The 20,553-nt window shown below is 44.9% G+C and overlaps 1 protein-coding gene across 3 annotated transcripts in view; it reads left to right on the top strand.

Annotated features, from left to right (window-relative positions):
* Positions 1 to 9,699: 9,699 nt before the first annotated feature.
* The window catches only part of MOB2 (MOB kinase activator 2), a 107,113-nt gene continuing 96,259 nt past the window's right edge, over positions 9,700 to 20,553 (top strand). Inside the window, exon 1 of one of the 3 annotated variants that reach the window (XM_015863839.2) lies at positions 9,700 to 9,898. In XM_015863839.2, coding sequence (XP_015719325.1) covers positions 9,882 to 9,898 — 17 coding nt within the window. In that variant the 5' untranslated portion in view covers positions 9,700 to 9,881. Of the gene's footprint in view, positions 9,899 to 9,994; positions 10,150 to 20,553 lie in introns of those variants that run through there. The other 2 variants (XM_015863833.2, XM_015863835.2) reach the window with 2 other exon arrangements.

Genomic DNA, 20,553 nt, shown 5'->3' with positions numbered 1-20,553 from the left:
ACCAAGATGATGTCATTTAGTTTTCCAGGCTTCTGGGCTGAGCCAGCAACTTGAGTAAGTATGACTAGATGGGCTTTATTTAGGAGCCCAAGTGCAACCAAGCCCAGGTCTTCGTGGCACCCAGCAGCAGGTCATGCCCTCCCCTGTGTCTCCACTACTGCTGCAAACTCAGCCCCATTGGAGACGGCAGGCTGCCTTGGAGAAGGGCCTTTTTGGGAAGCCAGTTGATTCGGGTGATGGGATAGAATACTTAAGGGAGCAGTGTGGTGGATGCCCATCATCTCTTTGTCTGGGCTTTCCTCTCATCTTCAGCCATGCCCTGCCAGCCCCTAGGTCCTTATGGGCAGTGTGTGTGACCAAGGAGCTACCATGTCCCCGAGGTGCCACCATGCCCCCAGGTGCTCTCAGGTTTCCTTGAGAAACTTAATCTGATCATGGCAGCATCCTCACCCTTCTGTCTGCGATCTGCAGGCTGGGTTGCGTTAAACAAGTGTCATGCCAGCTCTGGGTGCTTTTTAGTAGGAAAGCAAACGTTCTCAGCCCTCCTCCTCCCATGGATAGCCCATAACCTGCCTCTTCTTCTTCAGCAGCAGCTCCTGACAAGCTAGGAGCTAAGAATAGCCCTGCTGCTGGCTCCACACTGGTGCTGTTTGCTCAGTGACTCAGAGCTGGCCAGGCAGGCACTTACTCAAAGGGCCCCATTACTCATATGTCTGCATTGCCCCAAGGATGCTGTTTGTGTCTTTTGCTTGCCTCTCCTTTAAAGATGCTTTATTTATTTATTTATTTTAATCAAGCTGCCTGATGCAGGTCATTATCCTGCTGTGGATTTACCACTAAACATGTTTGCCCCAATCCCCACAGTTCTGCTCCTGGACATTGCCCTTCTGGGAGGGGGCTGTGTGGGCATGAGAAAATACTTCCAAAAAATCACATTTTTGAGAATCCACACTGAATAACAACATGAAGCTGGCTCTGCTGGATCCAGCTGTCCCTTTGTGTGCTCCCATCCTGCCTGTAGCCATCATTAATTGCAGCCCTTTCTGCTCTCCACCCAGGGCCTCATCAGCCAGGGGGTGCTGTGGGGTCTGGAAAGCACCTTGGTGAGCTACAACAGCTCTCCTTTGCTTTAACAAGTGGCTTTGGTGACCAAAATCGAAAAGATACCATCTTCCCTGTCTGGTTTATTCCTCTGAGGTGGTGGGGGCAGGCCCCACTGCGCCCACAGGCTCCTCACTGTGCGCAATGCACTGACATTATCTCCCTGGGTCATTCCACTTTGGAGGATTACCTCACTGAGAAAACAGGCACCGGCATGCACATCAGTGCACACCCATCTCAGGCAAATAGATCCACCCCCATGGGAACAGGCACATGGGAAGGTGCCCCAGAGGTCAGGAGATATACGAGAGAACCGGAGCAGGTGAAGATTTTTTGGCCTCTGTGTGCTGACAGCAGGGAGGTTGCGGCACAGCGTAGGGAAGGAGGAGGCTGCTGTCATCCATCCAGTCGCAGGTGGGACCCAGCAACCGGCAGGGATCAGCCTGGAGCAGCCTCTAGCGGCGGCTCCCACAGCCCAGAGCTGTTCAGCCACCAGCGCTCCGCCTGTGCACACCAGGGGGTGGGAAGGAGAGCCCTTACTGGCATCCTAACCCCTTACTGGCATCCCAACCCGTCCCCTTCATCAGCCCGAGGGGCTGGATGTGATCTCCATTTCCTCCCGGTCTGTGTTCCCGTGTCCTGAAGACCAAGCACTGCCCAGCAGCCATCCTCCCGAGATCAGCCCATCCTTTTAGTGTGAGCGGTGGCACTGCACCTTTCAGCCCTGTAGAGCTGGCTTCCAGGCTTGGCTTCAGATGTGTCCTGGCATCCCTAAGTACAATGCGGTGATGCAGATTCTGCCCGGGCAAGGCAAGGGCCAGTCTGCCTCGTCTCCAGCCAGAGGGCCTTAATCCACTCAGAGCTCCCTGATGCCAAGCAAAAGTGCATCAAGTCAAAGTGCTGCCAGAGCTGCCTCTCCCTGCCCTGCCTTCCTCATTAACTAATGCACAGGGCAGCCGACAGGGACAAGGGCCAGCACGAGCATGAGATGCTCAGGCTCTGTGCTGTGATGGAAGAGCTGCTTCAGCCCAGTTCCACCAATGGGCACCTTGCCTCCAGAGCTGGGCAGAAGCACTGAGGTTTCTCAGGTAGCAGAATAACCTCTTATGTCAGGGGAAGCCTCCTTCCTTACAGGCATTTAAGAAAGTAAATAAGGGATGGAGACACTGAGAGTTGTAAGTATGGCACTAAGGGACATGTTTTAATCCTGGAACTCATTAGACAAGCTTGATGGTTGGAATTTGTGATCCTGAAAGTCTTTTCCAATCTAGATGATTCTGTGATTTTATATCAGAGCAGACTGAAAAGGAAGCAGCCAGCAGGATAACCCAGGGGAGTGTAAGGAGCCATCCAGCTCACATGACCTCTGTGGTCTCACCTGCTCCACACTCGACAACAGCTCAGATGCACATTTGACAGCACCTGGCCAACAAACAAACCTTGATTCCCCTCCTCATGAGAAAAAATGCTCTGTTTGCAGAGAAGTGGGGAAAAACGATCTTCCTGGCGTGCTCACCCTCTCCATCTCCCGGGGCTGTGCCAAGCAGAACTGCTGACAGATGCAGACAGTACCAAGCCCTTCTCCTGCATGGACTGGCTGCCCTTGGCTCTCACGCCCACCAAAGCCATTAGCAATGAGCTCAGGCTTCTATTATTGCTGATCCAGGGAGTCTGGAGGCTCTCGGAAGTGTAGCATCGATTTGTGCCTCTTACATGTCCCTCTCAGGACTTCGGTTTCAGGAAATATCTTTGCCTCTCCTCTCTCCTTCACAGTCTCCAGGAATGATCTTCCAGAGGGACTCTGAGCTAAGGGAAAAACAACTAGGAGTTCAGTGAGAAGAATGAGGGCTTAGCAAAGCCCCTTGCTTTGTTTGTCTGTGTGCTTTATTAATACTTCTCAGTATGGGGGAGGACACCTTCCCCCCAGAGAGTCTGTACCTTGGTAAGCCAGAAAAAGACACAGTGGGAATTTTGGGAATGCAAAGCGAGTCACAATATCACAAAGAGATGTGGTGTGAATTACAGATGGGAAACACCTCACATAGCAGCTTAGCAGCAAGGACTGCTGGTCTCTGCTCATGGCATGGCCATGTAAAGTCAGTATGCCCAGGGCAGTGCCTTCTCCTCCCTCTCCCAACCTGGCAGAGCTTCCAGCATGGCTGTTGTTGACGAGTAAACAGGAGACAGCGTTGCTGTGCAAACTCAGATAAGCCTGTCTGTCTGCCAGGGAGTGCTAACTGCTGGTAATGATCAACTCAGCAGCATCCTGGTACCCTTGGAAGAAAATCCTGCTGAGGGCAGGGGCAGACAGAGGGCAGAAGAGATGCTCCTAAGTTTTATGCAAGTGGGCTAGGAGGACAGATAAGATTTTTCCTTTGTGTCACTGTACACACATAAGGAGCCAAGGGCCCAACTGTGTTGTATCTTGAATCACAAATGAAATGGATCACAAAACAGCCCCAACAGCAGTGTTAAAGCTTTGCACAAGCAGTCAGGTAGCACCATGAGGACAAACAAGGCAGTCAAAAAAGAGCTACATCCAGAAACCATGTCACTTCCTCAAGTCTCCTTTCTTGGGTAGGAAAGGCCTGATGCTGGGCCCAGCACCTTATCAAACAGGCTGCCTCACTCCCCCTGCATCCCCAGAAAGACTCTCAGGTGCGTGGGTACACTTCACAAATGAACTATCACAAACATAAGTGTTTGTGCCAGCTGCCAGAAGCAGAGATCAAACTCTCTCCTGCATCTATCAGCTCTGCCTGGGAAATGGACTTGCCTTTGACAGCAGACAAGCAAGTGCTTGGTGTCCTGTACAGGCAGATTGTGCTGTTTGCTGCCATTGGGAAGGAGAGATGTCCAACAGAAGATGATTCAGCCATGGCACCACTGGACTCCCGCACACCTGAGGAACATGTCCTGGACAAAGCTGATTTACCCTCATCTCACTGTCCTGCATTTCACGCAGCAGCATATTATTGCGTGCAGGGGACAGAATTTAGCTGACTCCTTGCACTTACTGCCCTTACAGCTGTGAGAGTCAGAGGAGAAAGAGGAAAGATCACCTTCCACTGCTAACGCTGAAAAGTAGACATGAAACAAACCCAGCTTTTGTTGACAGCACTTACTGCAGAAATCAACACTTCCTATACATAGAAAAATCAATTAAATGTGATTTAGCAAATAAATCCCCTTTGGACCTGGACCAGGACAAAACCACCTGTATCAAGAGGGCCTCACATCACCAAACCTCTACATGGCTGTCCCTTTCTAAAGCCTCACTTTCTCCTCACCAGGACCACCACCCCAGCTAGAACCTGGGTTCCTGATTGGGAATAGCTGTCACAGAGACCATCCATCCTCCTGTGCCTGCACAGCTCTCCTGATGGCCATTAGATGGAGCCATTAAGTCTTCTTCGGAGGCAAAGCCCCGGTGGCAGCAAGCTTGGAGCAGGGTGCACCCGCGTTCCTTTCTTCAGCTCACAGGAAGAGAATGGAGCTGGATTGCCCACCTCCAGATAAAACCAGATAAAGAGATTCCTAGCGTAGGAGCTGGTAAGGAAAGGCAGATTAGTGCTTTCTGTTGTTTCCAAAGATGTGAGCAAGATTCTGTGTCACCGCTTATGGGTTTTGCACTAGTTATGCAAGGTTGGCTGTATTCCTGCAGTGATGTCTGCGTAGGAGAAGGCAGTAACAGTGTAGGAGCATTTCAGCCTCAGTTTCCTCAAAATAAGGTGTGTTTGCCACTGGGAAGTGTTAAAAAAAAGGAATTCAGATCAATCAGGGGCAGAAACGAAAGAGCAACCGTGTTAGCAAAGCTCCTTTTTGAGCACTGTGGGACACCGGATGCTTTCAGACAGCCCCAGAGAGCTCCCACTTGGGAGTGACCTTCTCCCCTCCACATCCCTCTTCTTCTTCCCCTTTTATTTTTAGCACAAAGAACAAAGCAAGAAGAGGCTTGTACTTCAAGGCACACTGCTTGCAATGTTCTCACCATGTCTGCCATCTCCTCTCCCGTTATGGGACCAGAACTTCCCATGCTTTTGAGTTATTAACTCTCTTTGTGGGTTTTGTTTGTTTGTTTGCATTTGTTTTTGTCTTGTTTTGTTGTTGTTTCAGTGAATCGAGCCTGCCATCCAGCTGAGGTTTTTACCTGGCATTGCAAATAGGCATGAATAATAACCAACCTCTTTTTATTCTTGTTTTTCTTTGGATTTTAAATGCGTGAAATGAAAGAGAAGAAAAATGGTAGCAAGCAGAGGAATCCTGAGAAGGAGGGAGAGAAGGAATCATCACTATTGCATTTAGTGATAAGAATGGCTGCTGAGCTGGAGCGAGTGGTTTCCAAGTGCAGTGGGAGCCAGCTTCAATTTCACAGCATAATCTTTCCTGTGGCCTTAAAATAACTTCTCCCTGCCCCCAGGGTATCACAGGAGCCGGGGAGCCATGCGTGCCCCTTGCCTGCACAGCTCCGCATTCAGCACTGCCTTATCTCTATCTGGGGGCTGTTTGGAGAGCTGTGGCATTGCATGTGTCACACTGAGGCACTAAGCCCTGGAACAGAAAGGGGACATTTTTCAGACCTGTGGTCTCCCCAGGAGGGCAGCAGGCTGGGCAGAGCTGACTGTTTGAGCTCATTTTTGATGCCAGCAATAGAACAGCTTCCCCGAACTGTTCCGCAGAGATGGGATCTCTTTATTGTAGGGGCTAATTGCTCATGTGAGATGTACTTACAGAAGCGGCTGTTTGTGCAGAGAGCAGTAGACAAACAGACTCCTGTTCTGCCAGGCACCCTTTGTAATCAGAGGGGGCTGGGAATACTTTAGTGCAATCATGGAAGGCCTCGTTTGCCCCGCCAGCACCAATCCTGCACTGGGCTGGATGGTTTTGTGGTGTGCTGAGCTACATCCCACTACCCAGCTCAGCAGGAATGACAGTTCAGAACAATTCCTCCTCCCTGGATGTATCCAGACCCAGGTCGGATGGGGCCCTGTGCAGCCTGATCTGGTGGGCGGCAGCCCTGCCCATGACAAGGGGCTGGAATTGGGTAGGCTTTAAGGTCTCTTCCAAACAATTCCCTGCACTCAGCCTGTTGCTTGCTCCTGTACATGGTGTGAACAAGCCATGTCTTGGCACAGCAGCCTCACTATCCCTATGACTCGCAAATCTAACACTGAGTAAAAGCATCCAGGACTCTGAAAAACAGACTCATGGACGTTCTTCAGCTGTATATCTTCATTCTGCTGGCTATGGTATTTTTTTATCAGGTGGAGGCCTAAGGGGAATTTTGCCACGTGTGAGGGAGATCCAGCATTAGGAAAGTAATGCAAACAATTTCCGGCACTGTCTCCATCCTCTGGCACAGCCAGCAGGGATGGTTTCCAATGATGTGCCTGCAGGTAGCCCACAGCCCATCCACACCAAATGGACGTCCCTCTCCCTGTGTGAAGATATACCTCCTGTTTCCCACCTTCTGTGCTTTTGTCTGTCCTGTGACAGGTGGTGGGTTGGGATACGCTCAGTGAAGAGTTCAGCAGTAAGAAAAAGCAGCATCAACTACAGTAAGCTGTAGCAAAACTGATGTGTCAATCCTGATGTGCTGCTCCTTTTGTTCTTCCAGGAAGAGCTTCAGCTGGAAGAACAGAGAAATCTACCAAATTCTGAGCACTCCCAAGCAGTGAGTGTTTCAGAGCATTTACATGTCAGCTCTCACAAGACATTTGATGTAGAGGAAAATGTTTCTTTTTCCAGATGTGGCAACTGAGGCATGAGGAAGGTATTGCTCAATAACACTTAATTTGTGGGGAAAAAAACATAGAAAACAGTCACCACGGGTCTCGTGCTGTAACATCCACTCATAAGTTGTTCTGTAAAAGAGGAAATGTCCAATATTACTCTCTTCCTGTGAACAGGAGATGAAGAAAAAATTACCCAGAGATTTACTTTGTTCAGCATCTCTGAAAATGCAGACACCCAAGTATGGATTTTAAGTACTCCTTCCCGAAGCTTTGGCACTCTATAGACATGCAAATGCAAGCCATATTTCCTAGCTAGTTGGACTCCATATAAATGTATATGCATACATACATATTTATATATCAGTCTGGTCTGGTCCTTAGCAGACTGTCTTGTTGTAAGACTATATCTAAAATGTGTTACTATTATTGGCAGCAATCGATATTTAGAACCACTCATAGTGTTTATTTATGAAAAAAAATCGAATGTTCCAACCAAGAAGAGACGTTGTTATTAATATCCAGCATGATTAATGATCACATTGCAGGCAGGCCCACGCTGTCAGACTCATGCTCTTTGCTTTTTCTAGTGGCTCTGCAGGAATTTGAACCATAACATGTTTCATGCACAGTGACAAAGACGTTTTGTCCCAGGGAAGGAATATGTGAATGTTTTTGACTTAAAGAGCCAGTGCCACATTCAGAACTTTACAAAAGCACCATTTGGAACCCAAATCCATCTCTCTGTCACGTCTTTCACTGAATGCGTATTTCTTCCTGTAGCTGAAGTTCTGTATCTGAGCAGCAGCCTTTCAGCTTGCTCAGATGCTTCACCCCTCTATTGTGGTTGTCAAAGCATCAGGTCTGAGGCCTCCTGGTTTGTACCAAACGTTGGGCTGTGGAGACAGGACAGGTGTTTCTGATGCAGTCTGCCAGCAAGCGTCCAAAGTTCATTCCCACTCCTTATGCTCTGCTGCCTAAGCTGATGTTTGCACACCTGCACCTTGTGCTTTTGCTGCTGCAGAAGGCAATGGCAATAAAGTCGAGCAGTAAAGTTGACACAGTTGCAGAGAACCCGGTGCTTTGATTACTTCCTCATAGCCACTTGTCCTTTGCAGCACCGCTTTATTACTTACTGGGCAAAGAAGCCAACTGAAAAGCCAACATGCAAGTCAGCTATACATGGAAGATTGTGTCTGAGATGCCATCAAATATCACATTTTGTACAGATCTGGTCATGAGAATTGCAGGAGGGAAAAATAAGGAAATGAACCTTCAGGGCAGCTATTCCAAGGCAGCTTTTAGCCATACTGAGCCACCTTGGGGACTGCAGCATAACTCATCAGGGCTGGCAGAGGAGCCTTTGGGTAGACTGGGGTGTCCTCGCCATCCTATAATTTCCCTTCCTACCTCATCTACATGTCAAGAACCAGTTCTTGTTAAACATGTTATAGTTGTGTCACGCTAGCACTTGCAAGCTTGTTACCCCCAAAAAGACCATCCCTTTACTATGATGTATAATATAATGTATCTGTAATACCAATTTGACAACTGATAAAAGCTTTAAAACAGTAATCATAAGTGAGATATACACAAATGCATCATGACACTGCAAAGTATGATAGAAAAGGTTAATAAAATAGATGTCGGCTTTCTGAATTACTACTGCAGCATCAATTCCCCCTGTGCCAGTTGCTGTGTATTTTCCTTGATACAATCAGGAGGAAAACATCTAATCTGACATGACAAACTCATTGTATTGGGAGTCATCTCTGCTTTAAAACATGCGTCATATGACTCAACGCCCCGCTCAGGGTACAATGCACCCCTCAGTAAAACCGGGCAGAGCTCATCCTTAAATACCCTGCCAAAAATATTCCCAACAAAGGCCGACAAGAAAACATAATTCAAATGAGGGACATCTGCTCCCTAATGTTTGCAGAAAATGACTGGATCAAGTGTCTGCAGAAAGGAGAATTATTTTCTGCAGATGGTTTGATCTGATATTTTCTGTGTTGTGCGAGACCTTTGTCCCGGCCGCTCTGCAAAGTGTGCGGTGCTTTGCTGCCATCGGGCTTCTGTCCCATCCTCTGGTGTTATAAATACAAAGGCAACTCAAACTATGGAAGTTTACAAAGGCAAAATAAAGCACGTGTGCGTTGTGCAGATGTCAGAGCAGAGCCCACAAAGTAGTGGTGGATCCTCACAGCCTCCAGGAGCCAGTGCTGCCCTCGGGAAGCTGCTGGTCCCGAGCAACAACGATTTAGAAGCATCAAGGCATCATAGAATTACTCAGGTTGGAAAAGACCTCAAAGATCATCAAGTCCAGCCTCAGCCTATTCATAGTACCCTAACTCTAAGATATGGAGATTAAGATTTTCTCAAATTCAAGATGCTAACAATCATGCAATGAACCCAAGGATGCAGCTGTCAGCACCCGGACCAGCAGCCTTTAATTAACCTGTGTCCTACGTGTGTGATCACACACAGATCTGCAAATAGCTTTGTCTTAGAATGGAGCAATGAAGGAGGTGGCTGTACTTCTGCTTTAGAACACACCAATAAACACAGAGTCACAGAATTGTAGGGGAACCTCTAGAGATTTGAAGAATTGAGGGGACCTCTAGAGATCATCGAGTCCAACCCCCAAGCTCATCGAGCCCAACCCCCGCCTATGGCTCCGAAATAACCCACAGAGACATTTGGAACGGAATGGATTGTCCCTCTCCATCACTGACATCCCCAAGCAAAGCACCGCACTACACTTCCCAGCGTGCCCCAGGATGCGGCAGGAAAGGGACCGGGGTGCGGAGGGTGCCACTACCGGGTTGTCCGGCTGCGGGGCGGGGCGAGCTCCGTGTGTTTACTTCCGTCCGCCCGAGTGCGCGAGTGTCAGAGCCGAGGAGCGCGGCCGCTTGGTTAGCGGAGCCGCAGCCGGGCAGCACCCGCCGGGCCGGCCGCTGGGGCGGGGCGAGTCGGGACCTCATGAGCGGCCGGTGAGAAGGACGCGGCTGCCGCGGGAGCCACCCGGGGCGGCGGGACCCAGCCATGGACTGGCTTATGGGGTGAGTAGGGCCCCCCTTGCGCGTCCCCTTCCCCTCGGGGAGCGGCCGCGAGATACAGGGGCGCGAGGGCGAGTCGTTGTGCGAGCTCCGATGGAGGCACCTGGCGGGGGGTGAATGACGGAGCGGTGTGTGCCGTCGGGCTGTGTCGCATCCCGCCGTGGCCCCGGAGGAAGAGCTCGGTGCAGCCGGGTGTATCCCGCCGGGCCGGAGGGAAGGAAGAGGTGCGGAGGATTCAGCCTCGGCCGGGAGAAGTAACTTTACTTTCCTTTTTTGGCCGTGGGAACGGAGGGTGTCGGCGGGGCGCCGGGCTTCCTGCAGGCTGAGCAAGGAGCTGGGACCGCTTTAGGCAACCCTACGGGCCGAAATGCAGGCGGCTTCCTATGAGGAGGAATAGGAGAGCTCGGAGGGGATTAAGCCAAATGAGAGCCGCGCCGGGGGGCTTCCATAGCCTGGGATTAATAGTGTTAATTGCGCTGCCGGTTTTAGGTTTGAGCGGCTCGGTGAAGGCGCCCCGATGCGCCAACGAGAGCTGGAGCAGCGCGTTTGGTTACAGCTGGCATGAGCTGTGCTCGTGACCTGTGCTTAGGTGAACTGTGAATAATTCTGCTTCCAAATCACATGAGCTGTAGGTTTATGCTTTAGCTAAACTAGACTGCCGGGGATTTCTGCTGCTTGTAGGTCCTTTATTATTATTATTGTTATTTTGCGTTGATTTAATCCTGTGCCTGAACAACGTCTTTGTCACTTTGGTTATGTGATGTGCTCTTGTGTCACAGCTGCTAGATTTGAGCTGTAAGGAAGGCTGCACGTGCCCGTGTCGCCTCTGATCTGCAGCAGAAATCATTGGAAGAACTCTTGAAAGTATGGCACTTGTTAATTAGCTTCAAAGCAGCTGTGAGAGCTCCCGAAGCAGCTGTCAGTACCTGCTCTGCTTGACTGCAAGCTTGGCCCCCGATCTGATGGAGGTGAATGCTCAGTGTGTGTGCAGCAGGGTTGTCCTCCAGCAGGCTGAGCAGCAGAAGTGCACTACTTCTAGTAGGAGATATGGGAAAGGAGATGTCTGTATGCCATGTACCACTATGCTCATGTTGCACCCCTCTGACCTATACTGTGTTGGTACACTCAGTGAAAATATTAGTGTAAATGGCAGGTTGGTTTTGCTATTATTTCTGTACCAACCACCCAGTGCAGGTGGCCTGTTTTCATTTTCTTAGTAGAAGCTGGAGTGTCAGAGCTGTGCTACGATCAGAAAGAAGTCAAATCCAATACTTGGCAGGATGTTTGGCTGTCTCAAAATGGCTTGGTTATGCTCTGGGACTAATTTTGAGCAAATTACATTGTAAAGCAGAATGGAATCAAAACAGAGTTTAACCAAGGTGTCAAAATATTAAAATATTGGTTTCCTCTTGGAAAAGTATTTTAGGCTTTTCGAAGCTGCTATGAAAATATTGATATTCCTGCTATATTTTCTTTCTTTTCCAAGTTTGTGGATCCGTCATGTTGGAAAAAGGCTTCCCTGTTTTCCCATTGCAGTGAGAGTGGATCCTGAGTCATTTGTACATTGTGTACTCATTCTCAGCTATTTCCTGATATGTTTCTTGCCTGACCAAACCCACTTTGTCCCACTGGTGCTCTTCTTAAATCTCTGTGAGTTCAGTTTGTGGATTTCTTTAAGGGATGGGAGTTGTGGTGCTGGAGGAAAGGAGAGAATTGATATTTTGAAAGGAGAAAGAGAGAGAGGCCTGATGGACTTATTAAGCTGCCTACGTTATTCTTGCTGTTAGCAACAAAGTATGTATGAAAACATCCTTCTTGCTGTTTATTGAGAAAGAAAGAGGATGTTTTTCTGTCTCAACAGAAGCCTGGGTAATGTTATTCACTCAGCCTTTCTCCAGTGAAAACTTCAGCAATTCTGATTATATGCAAAGGGAAAGGCTGTAGAAATAGTAGGAAAACATACTGTTCCCATTCACCACTCAGTTGTTGTGTCCACTGCTTGTTGTGCCTCAGGAGAGCAGGTTGTATTGGTCTGTGTCTTGGTGTTGTCCCCCTTGTGATGATTGCTCTTTGCTAAATGAGTTGTCACTAATAAAAGTACCTTGATCTTTCTTATTCTGTGCTGTTGGGGTAATGTGCAGGCTTACACTTGCAGTTCTACATGTGTGTGTTCACATAAACTTATTGTGTTATTAGTCGTGCTTTCTTATTGTTCAGTGTAAGAAACACTGTCTGTATTTTAACTTCATGATGCCAAGTTATCAGTCTTCAAGTGCAAGGGTGTTATATTAGGCAGCAATAACAAGTTGCTTCTGTTCTAGATCTCTACCCTTCAAGCTTGTGTCATGTTTATCCTATAGAAGATTTAGAATGAGATCTGCTTTATTCCTTACTGGTCCTCTCTGTGCTTGTGTTCTGGAGTGTGGGGGAAGGGTAAGTTCTAATCATACCACAAAGGGCAGCAGCCCAAGTGTCTCTGATCGCCTCAGAGTGCTTAATATACAAAAACGGAAGCTGAAGCTTATAAACAATAGTGAATTTATTAGGGATTAACGAGCAGTTACAGGATTACGTGGTCACACAGCAAAACTTCTCAGGGTGCTGTTTTCTATTTGATGAGGTGCTTAAAAACCCAGGTCAGTCGTAGGGAAGAAAGCTGAACAAAATGGGCTATTTGCACATTACAGTAAGATCTCAATTTAGCATCGGAATAAACCTGAAGTCTTTTCTCTAGTTGGTTGGTATCTTCTATCTTTCTACTGAGCGAGGCCTTAATAACAATACTGGTGAAAGGCTCTGGTCTTTACAGTGCACAAAATACACTTTTTGTTGCATACAGAAAAGATTTTCAATCCAATTACACTGGGAATCAGTATTGCGTAAATGTTTTGCTCACTTATGTCTGACAGCTCTACAATGCATTTTTGAAAGATATCACAAACTTTTGTGTTACAAATAGCAATTGATCATTCATGAAGTTCAAAGCAGCAATAAGGACGGGTGTTGTTTATTCAGTTATGAGACTTGCTCTTTAAGATAGCTTTATAATTCATAATTGCAGAGGAATAGGATGTGTTAGTGGTACTGGTAGTCCTGACTTGGCATCGGGTATTTTTGAATATCTAAATGCAATGTCTGATTCTGTAACAAATTATTCTAATCTTTTTTTTTTTTTTTTGTTAAACCAACAATTACCTGTTAAACCAGAGACATTATTTTGAGCTACATTTGTATATAACTGGAACCATGAGAACTGTAACAGTTCAACATAGCTGTGATGTCAAAGCATGTCTGTAGATGCATCTTGTACTGGAAGACTTTCTTTTGTAGGGATGAGCTGGAGAGCTTTGTATAGGCAACTGGAAAAAGCCTACTGCATATAGTCTAGGCCTACAAACAAGGAATACTAGTGAATGAAAGCCAGGAGGGGAGAGTCATCTGTAACTATTTCCTTTGCTTCTATTTCAAAAACAATGAGCAGCTTTCCTTCTCAATTCTTGCTCAAATGACTCTGAGCACAAGGAAACTTGTCCATCTTCAGGAAGTGAAATGCTGCCTGCAAACTCTTCAGGGAGGATTCTTTTATGTTGAATGTATATTACTGTTCCCTTTGCAAGAGAGAATGATGTTATTCCATGATTAGAGTAAGCAGTGACTTGACAAAAGTGTAAAAGGGAAGGGTCTGTGTGCAACAGGGATTTGTTCTGCCTTTAGTTTAAGTTTAGCCCTTGCTACTTGCAGTGTCACGGCTACCCATATTGTTATACCATTCACTGCCCAATTATCTTTCTTAGGTTGCCCTGGTGATGTGAAAGAAGAGCTTGGAAAAGATTTAAAGTGATCTTTTTCTCATATCCTGGCCAAACTGCTTCCATAACTTCAGCTTTGAGGGCATAAGAAATAAGTGGCCTAGTAAGATGAGGAAAACATACAGTCAGAGGAAGAAAGAAGCAAAAAATTTGTGCCTGAAGAGAACATAGACATCTTCAGTCTGCTCAGGTACTTCATGGCCTGTTGCCATAGAGCAAGTAGGTACAGCTGTAAACTGAAAACTGTCTAATTCAATATATCAGCCATCATACTTGCAAATCTTTCATGTTAGCTAGTCCACTGGAAACACGGTGTATATAATAGGCTGTTTTGTAGTCATCATTTGACCAGGCCACATAGTTGGAAAGTAACTTGTATTCAAATTCTATGTGTTAGAGGATTTATTATGCTAATGATTTCAACAAGCGATGTGAGAGGCCTTCTTTTGGTCTACGTACTGATAGATCTGTCCAGTGTAGAAGACCTTAGCTGTTCAGTGTCAAGGCCCTAACACAGGACTACCAGATCTTCTGTGTCCCAACAATGATTTTGAAGGATAGCAGAGAAGCAATGCATGATGCTGGTTTTTTTTTGTCTTCCATACTGTGTTTATGGCAATGTCTTCAAAATACTCTCCAGTTCAAGTTATACTCTGGTAAAATATCAGCAGTGTGTTGTATGTAGAAGTCCTGGTATTGAGCTAAAACAGCTGAGGACTAGAGGTGAAAAACACAATGTTCCAGCTCTGAGTCAGTAAAAAATCCAATATGCTAATTTACAGCTGTTAGGCTAAATCTTTGTTGGTCTTGAATGGGCTGTATTAATTGTAAGGAATGCTTCTTGTAGTGGGAACAGAGAGAAATTACGCTGTTTACTTAGCTGTCAGTTTGTCTGCTTTATGATGCAGTTGAACTAAGAAGAATACTGCTGCTGTTATTTAATGAAACTTTATATCTCAAGGTAACTGATTATTTTCATTCGAAGTAACGCTTGAATCTTATTATAGCAAGTCTTACTATAAAAAGGAAAAAGTTCTGCAGCTGCTGTAACCATCAAGAATGCTTCCTCCTTCAGTCTTGTCCAGTGAAGGTGGCCTGCCTTTATAAGGCAGACCTCCCCCCAGAAGCCCTTTTGCGGCCTCCCACCTATCGCAGCTGTACCGTGCATATCCATTCTGCTTTTTAACTGACCTCATGACAGGTGTTTCCCCTGCTTTGCATTCCCTGCAAATTCTTGGCTTTGTGGGTTGTTTTCCCTGCTTTGAAGGAGCTGAAAATAACTTGGAACCAGTAAAACAGACACGTCCAGTCCCACTGTGCAGGAAATGTTCGCACGTTCCTAATTTATTCCTGTTTATGGGTGTAACATCATTACTAGTGAGTCCCCAGATTGTTCTTTCCGGATAATCTGTGTCTGTCTGTAAGCCATTTGCACTCATTTCACTGTTCAGCAGTAAGACCTCAATATTATTTCCTGTACTTTTCCCATATCTCTGTTAAAACCAGAGGTTACCTGTCCGAACAACTCATAACATCACCCACAGGTAAAAGAATATCGCAAATATCAACTTGCAGTATTCACACAATATGCATTTAATGGTGGAAAGATATTTGTTTGATGTCCCTGGAAACTCTTATAGCTGTAGAAGAGGAATCAGTACTGGACAAGAGGCATCAGTGGTGGACCAGAGCAGTTTAAACTGTTCATTTGTGCTCTTATGCGTCTGTGGTTCTGAAGGGGTTTGAGTGCAGTACTGACTGTGCTGCTGTTACTTCTCTGCCATATTGCAAAACAAAAACCGAAAGATAACTGCAAAGGCCTCTTCTTGGAAGTGTCCGGGCATGAGTAGTTATCAATTTCTTGCATTTGTTGGCAAAAATACTGACAAAACCCTACTTTTTGAAACCCGTGTTACTTTAGCAGACAACAGAATTTGTATCAATTAGGCAATTACTTGCCTTTGGACAGTACAATGTTCGTAAATCTTGGTTTCGTTTTATAAGAACATTCCTCTTCCAGCAAGGATTTTATTTAGGGGGAAGGAGAATATATAAATCGGAAGGATCCTAAATTAAAATAAACAATAATTTCCTTAGTAAAATAGTGGAATGTTCAAAAAGGAAGGCAGTACTTCTTCCTAATATTTACCTGCATGTGTTCTTATGCTGGCATCGTTATTCCTGAAGGTTGGTAGCTTACAGATGCTCATCTGGCTGAGAACGAATCTGTTTTTTCCCTTCCTATTTTTCCTCTTAAGATTAGTTTTCAGCTAAATGAGTTCCTGTAGCATGTTTGTGTAGCTGTATGAGTGATGTAAATAGCTCCAGGGAGCTGCTGGGAACATGAAGCTTCAAAGAGAAGAGGGTTACTTTTCTATGGCAGCAGGGATTTAAATGAAATGAATGTAATTGTGGAATAGTGTGATTACTAGTGGTAATTATTCTGTAAATAATTAGTGATTTTTCTGAGGATGGATTCTGTTTGAACTGTGTGGAGAAACTGCAGCATCTGAGAGAATGAGATGCTCTGACTAGACTGGTATCTTGGAGCAGATGTTGGACTCAAAGCTCTGTTGGAGTTCTTGTCTTTTTGTTTGTTACATGTAGTTTATGGCTAAATTATAAGTATAGTGAACTGGTTACTTAAGTATAATTCAGAACCTATAACTTATTCCATATCAGTTTTCATTTACCTGAGAAAAGTGCTGGCTCTCACATGATGTGAATATGAAGGTAGTGGAATCTAGGGTGTTTGGCTGAATCCAATCTGATTTGAGGCAGAAAGCCTCATTCTGTATTACGGCCTTATTATAGCATTGCCATATTTCACTGGCAGTTTCCATCTGTTACATCTACTGGATGTGGGCCCGGAGCACATGTACTTGAAAGAGTAAAATTAACAAGAGACTGCAGTTTTTAGATAGCTGTATACAAGTTTGAACTCGGTTTTGTCAGATCTGTGTATTCTGCAATCATTGCTGACCTATTAAAGAACTTTAATGTGGGTGTCTGCTAGTGGAATGCTATTGAAGTAATCTTGTGCATCAGTTTTAATGCACATTCTAGAAATGGTGATAAGGTTGTGAAATTTTCTTAATGAGTGCAGTTTCTAAGTGCCCTCCTTAGTAGTTTTTCCACTGATCTTATTCTGCAACAACAGCAGAAATCTGGCCTGCATCCTTAAGTGCCGCGAACTTCATAATGAATTATTTTATTCATTTGTTTAGTTATGGTGCTTATGGTATTACTAAATATTGCTACATCAGCGAGACTGCCCAGGGAACAGCAGCTTCATGACTGGACTGCTTCAATGATTAAAAAAATGTTGCACTCCAGGAAGTTCCCTGCTCCTGAGGCTACGTGCAGTAATTGAAAATAATGCTATGTCTGAGTTACAGTGATGAGTGTAACTGTAAATGGTTGATCTGCAGTGCTGTTGTTACCTTTTTTCCCCTCCAAATGGTAACTTTCACTGAAGCTGCTCTTTCAGCTGAGAGGAACTGGTCAGGGCGTGAGTTCTATAACCAATCCACAAAGCTCTGTTTGCAACTGGAGAGAGGAACTACATGAGCACTGAATGTGTGCATTAAAAAACAGTCTAGATATTTTTTTGTCAAGGCCCTGAAGAATGTCAGCAATTTAACTGAAATCAAGACAGGAATGACTGTCATCTATAGAATTTACATTCAGAATGGATGTATTAAGCTAAAATGTAAGCTTGCAGAAAAGCATATTCTCTAGGAGCCACTTTTGGTGGTTAGAGCAAAGTCTGAATGATCCAGGCACGGTAACCCAAGCTCTTCTGAATGCATCTGCATGCATTTTGCTTCCACTGTACAGGTCAGAAAGGTGCGTATCAAATGCTTTCATCATTAGTGTTTGAGTGTATGGTGGCTATTCCTTCTTTACACTGAAACATATGAACAGCTGGTGCTTTGACCTGGGAAATTTCCTGGTTTGAACATAAACTACAGAACTCGTGTGAAACAGGTTGTGCAGAGGCAACTTTGAGTGTGGATTTTTTTAAACTGCTTAATTTCACAACATTAATGCTTGCTTATTGTAAAACTTCCTAACTTATAGACTACTTGTCTTGTATGGTGCTTCTTAAAACAGCAGGGAGTTGTTCAGGAAAGTCTTGGATACATTGAATGCTTCTTAGCAGGTTATGCAAAACTGGATGGAGTTGTTGCTTTTACAGCGAGGTGTTTTGTGTCTGCTTTGCGGATGGGACTACTCTGGCTCAGGTTACAGGGTTAACTCTGTGGTTTCAAGTTTGTGTCAGGCCTGATAAATTATAAGTAGCTCTCTTTTCAGCTTCAGCCTTCTCTCTGAGGATAGGTAGGTGGTTCTGGAACTCCAGTCTGTAACCTTCATGATTGCCAAGTCTCATGGAGTGCTAGTGTGACCACTTTCCAGTGGTTATAAGAGGATAGAGGGTTAATAACTTGTTAGGGCAACAGATGTACTTGTAGACAGAAGAAAAAGCTTTAGGGCAGACCTGTATCTCTTCTTTATGTTAATAGACTCTCTTGGGCAAAACTACAGTAAAACTAAAACTGCGTGTTTGCTGGTTAAATCTCATCTGCCAGTTTAGAAGGAAATGGTATCTTTTCTTGTCCTGGCATACTTGCTAGTCTCTTCTGTGTCTCCTTTTTGCTGTAGCAAGGTAGTGTGGTTGTTTTTTTAAGTAGTATCAAGCTGAATTTTAAGTTTGAAAGGAATCTGAAAAGGTGGGCAGAAGAAACTGTGAAAACGATACTCCAGTCTAATGTCTGTTTAGTTCTGTTCAATTATATTCTTAATCTTGCAAGATAGAGGGTCTGCGTTTACCATGTCATCTGACATTGCACAGTTTTTTGCTTTGGTTTATAAGTACTGTTCAAAATGCTGAATTTGGTGGTTTGCGTTCAAATAGCCCCAGCATGTCTGTAATGAGGTTTTCTCTCTTGCCCCACCCTGTTGAATGTGGTTGTACTTGTCCAAGTCACTTCAACCTGTTGAGGCTTGAGCTGCTGCTGTAAGCCATGATGAGAGCTCCTATTTGAAAAGGGGCCATTCTGTGCTAATGCTTGACAAACGCAGTTAGCTTAAAGATTGTAGCGGGTGTGCTTGGTTAACTTCCTAGAAGAATGACCTTCCCGTTTTCACAGCGCAGAGTGAGGTTGCTCTTGTTACTGTTGTTTTTGAAGTGCCTTTAAGTGTTTGCCAGGCTTGTGTTTCAGGCAGGAAATGCCCAGTCATCCACTAAAACGTGGGCAGCTATTGCTGTACGTGGTATAACCTTCCAGGTGGGCAGAATATTATTTACAGACCTGCTTTTCCTCATCACTGTTAATGGAACCAAGATTCTTGTTTAGACTGTGTTCATCTTGGTTGGAGTTGGAGTGAATGCTCACTAAGCTAGCTGGTTAAGAATACATGGAATTAATGGAGAAGTATTTTTCTGCAGTTCATGAAATGCAGGCAGTGTAAGCCTCTAATTTCAGGGCAGAATTGCTTGCTGGCCTGGTTTTTCAGCAGAAGTGTAGGCAGGTTGTTTGTTTTGTTTTTTAAGTAAATAAGAGACTATACTGAACAGCAGATCTATTGAGTTGTCATGTCCATACATCCTATTCTAAAATATGGGCACTTCTATTTTCCAGTTGAAGAATATCTATTGAGAAGGGTGTATCTTTATAATTGTCACTGTCAGTACAACACACTGGTTCTTCTTGTTTAGGGTATGTATTTCTGAGCCAAGCCAAAAATATGAAATAGAAAGATGTTAAATATTTGGGTTTTTAACTTAAGCTTCTTGCATGAATGCTTTTCTAGGCAGAGTTTGAAACAAATTAATTTTTGAAGGCAAACCTATGAGTGCGTGGGACATGTCACTGTGGTAATGGTCCACAGCATGGAGGACAGCATTTTTTTTCTTAGAGTGAGCAAAGAGGAAGCAAATATAGGAAGAAGGAAAGTGCTTGTCCATATGGTGTAACCTTTCTAGTGTGCACATCATTGTTTCTCAGTTGGTTATAATAAATTATAACTATTTTCCAGTCTTACAAAGACCTTGATAGTTTGAAAATACTGAGAACAGCAGTATCTTCTGTAGAACAGTTACCTCTGATTAAACTGTAGTGCAAAGAATTTGGATCCTGGCTATTCCAGTTCATACCAGGATCACTGACCTATAGGAGCAAGTATCATTCATCTATCTGAGGTAGATGTCTTGTGTCATGATGTGTCACAAGAATCTATTCTGTGGGTGCTTGCGCTGTGTTACTAATATATCACGGTGTGCTGTCTGCATTGGTGTCTGTTGTGACTTTTAATTGCCTGTGGCTGTGAACTTAACTGCCTTCACTTTAATCCCTATGCCAACAGTTCTTGTCCCATGGCTTGTGTGTGATTTTGGACTTAGCACACTTTTATATTAAGGTGTGGATGTGGTTTCAGTCTGTCACTTTACAGGCAAAGGTTCTAGTGCTAGTCATGCCAAAAATCAATGCATGCAATTCAGTGATCTCACAATTCAGGCCTAGAGATACCATAAATCTTAAGTGAAGAAAGACAGAGGAACACACTTGACTTTTTAAATGATGCTAGACTTAAGAGTACCTAGCTACCAAATCAGCACAGCCTTTGTGGACAACCCAGTGCCTTACTAGGAAATTATATGTTTTCTGGAGGGCTTGGTTTGATAGGGTGATAGAAAAGAAAATGTGACTGGGCTGAAATGTACAGCTCTGTGTTAGAGTGTGTCCTCTGCCACTATTTTGGAATTAGAGTAACTTTTTATTATTATATTGATCAAATACTCCAGAAGTCAAACTACTGATCTGTTAAATGATCTGGAAAAGTACA

Source organism: Coturnix japonica, chromosome 5 (genome assembly GCF_001577835.2).
Source record: "Coturnix japonica isolate 7356 chromosome 5, Coturnix japonica 2.1, whole genome shotgun sequence".
In the NCBI taxonomy this organism is placed as follows: domain Eukaryota; kingdom Metazoa; phylum Chordata; class Aves; order Galliformes; family Phasianidae; genus Coturnix; species Coturnix japonica.
The sequence above is the reverse complement of the archived record's forward strand: the minus strand, read 5'-3'. Positions and strand labels throughout refer to the sequence as shown.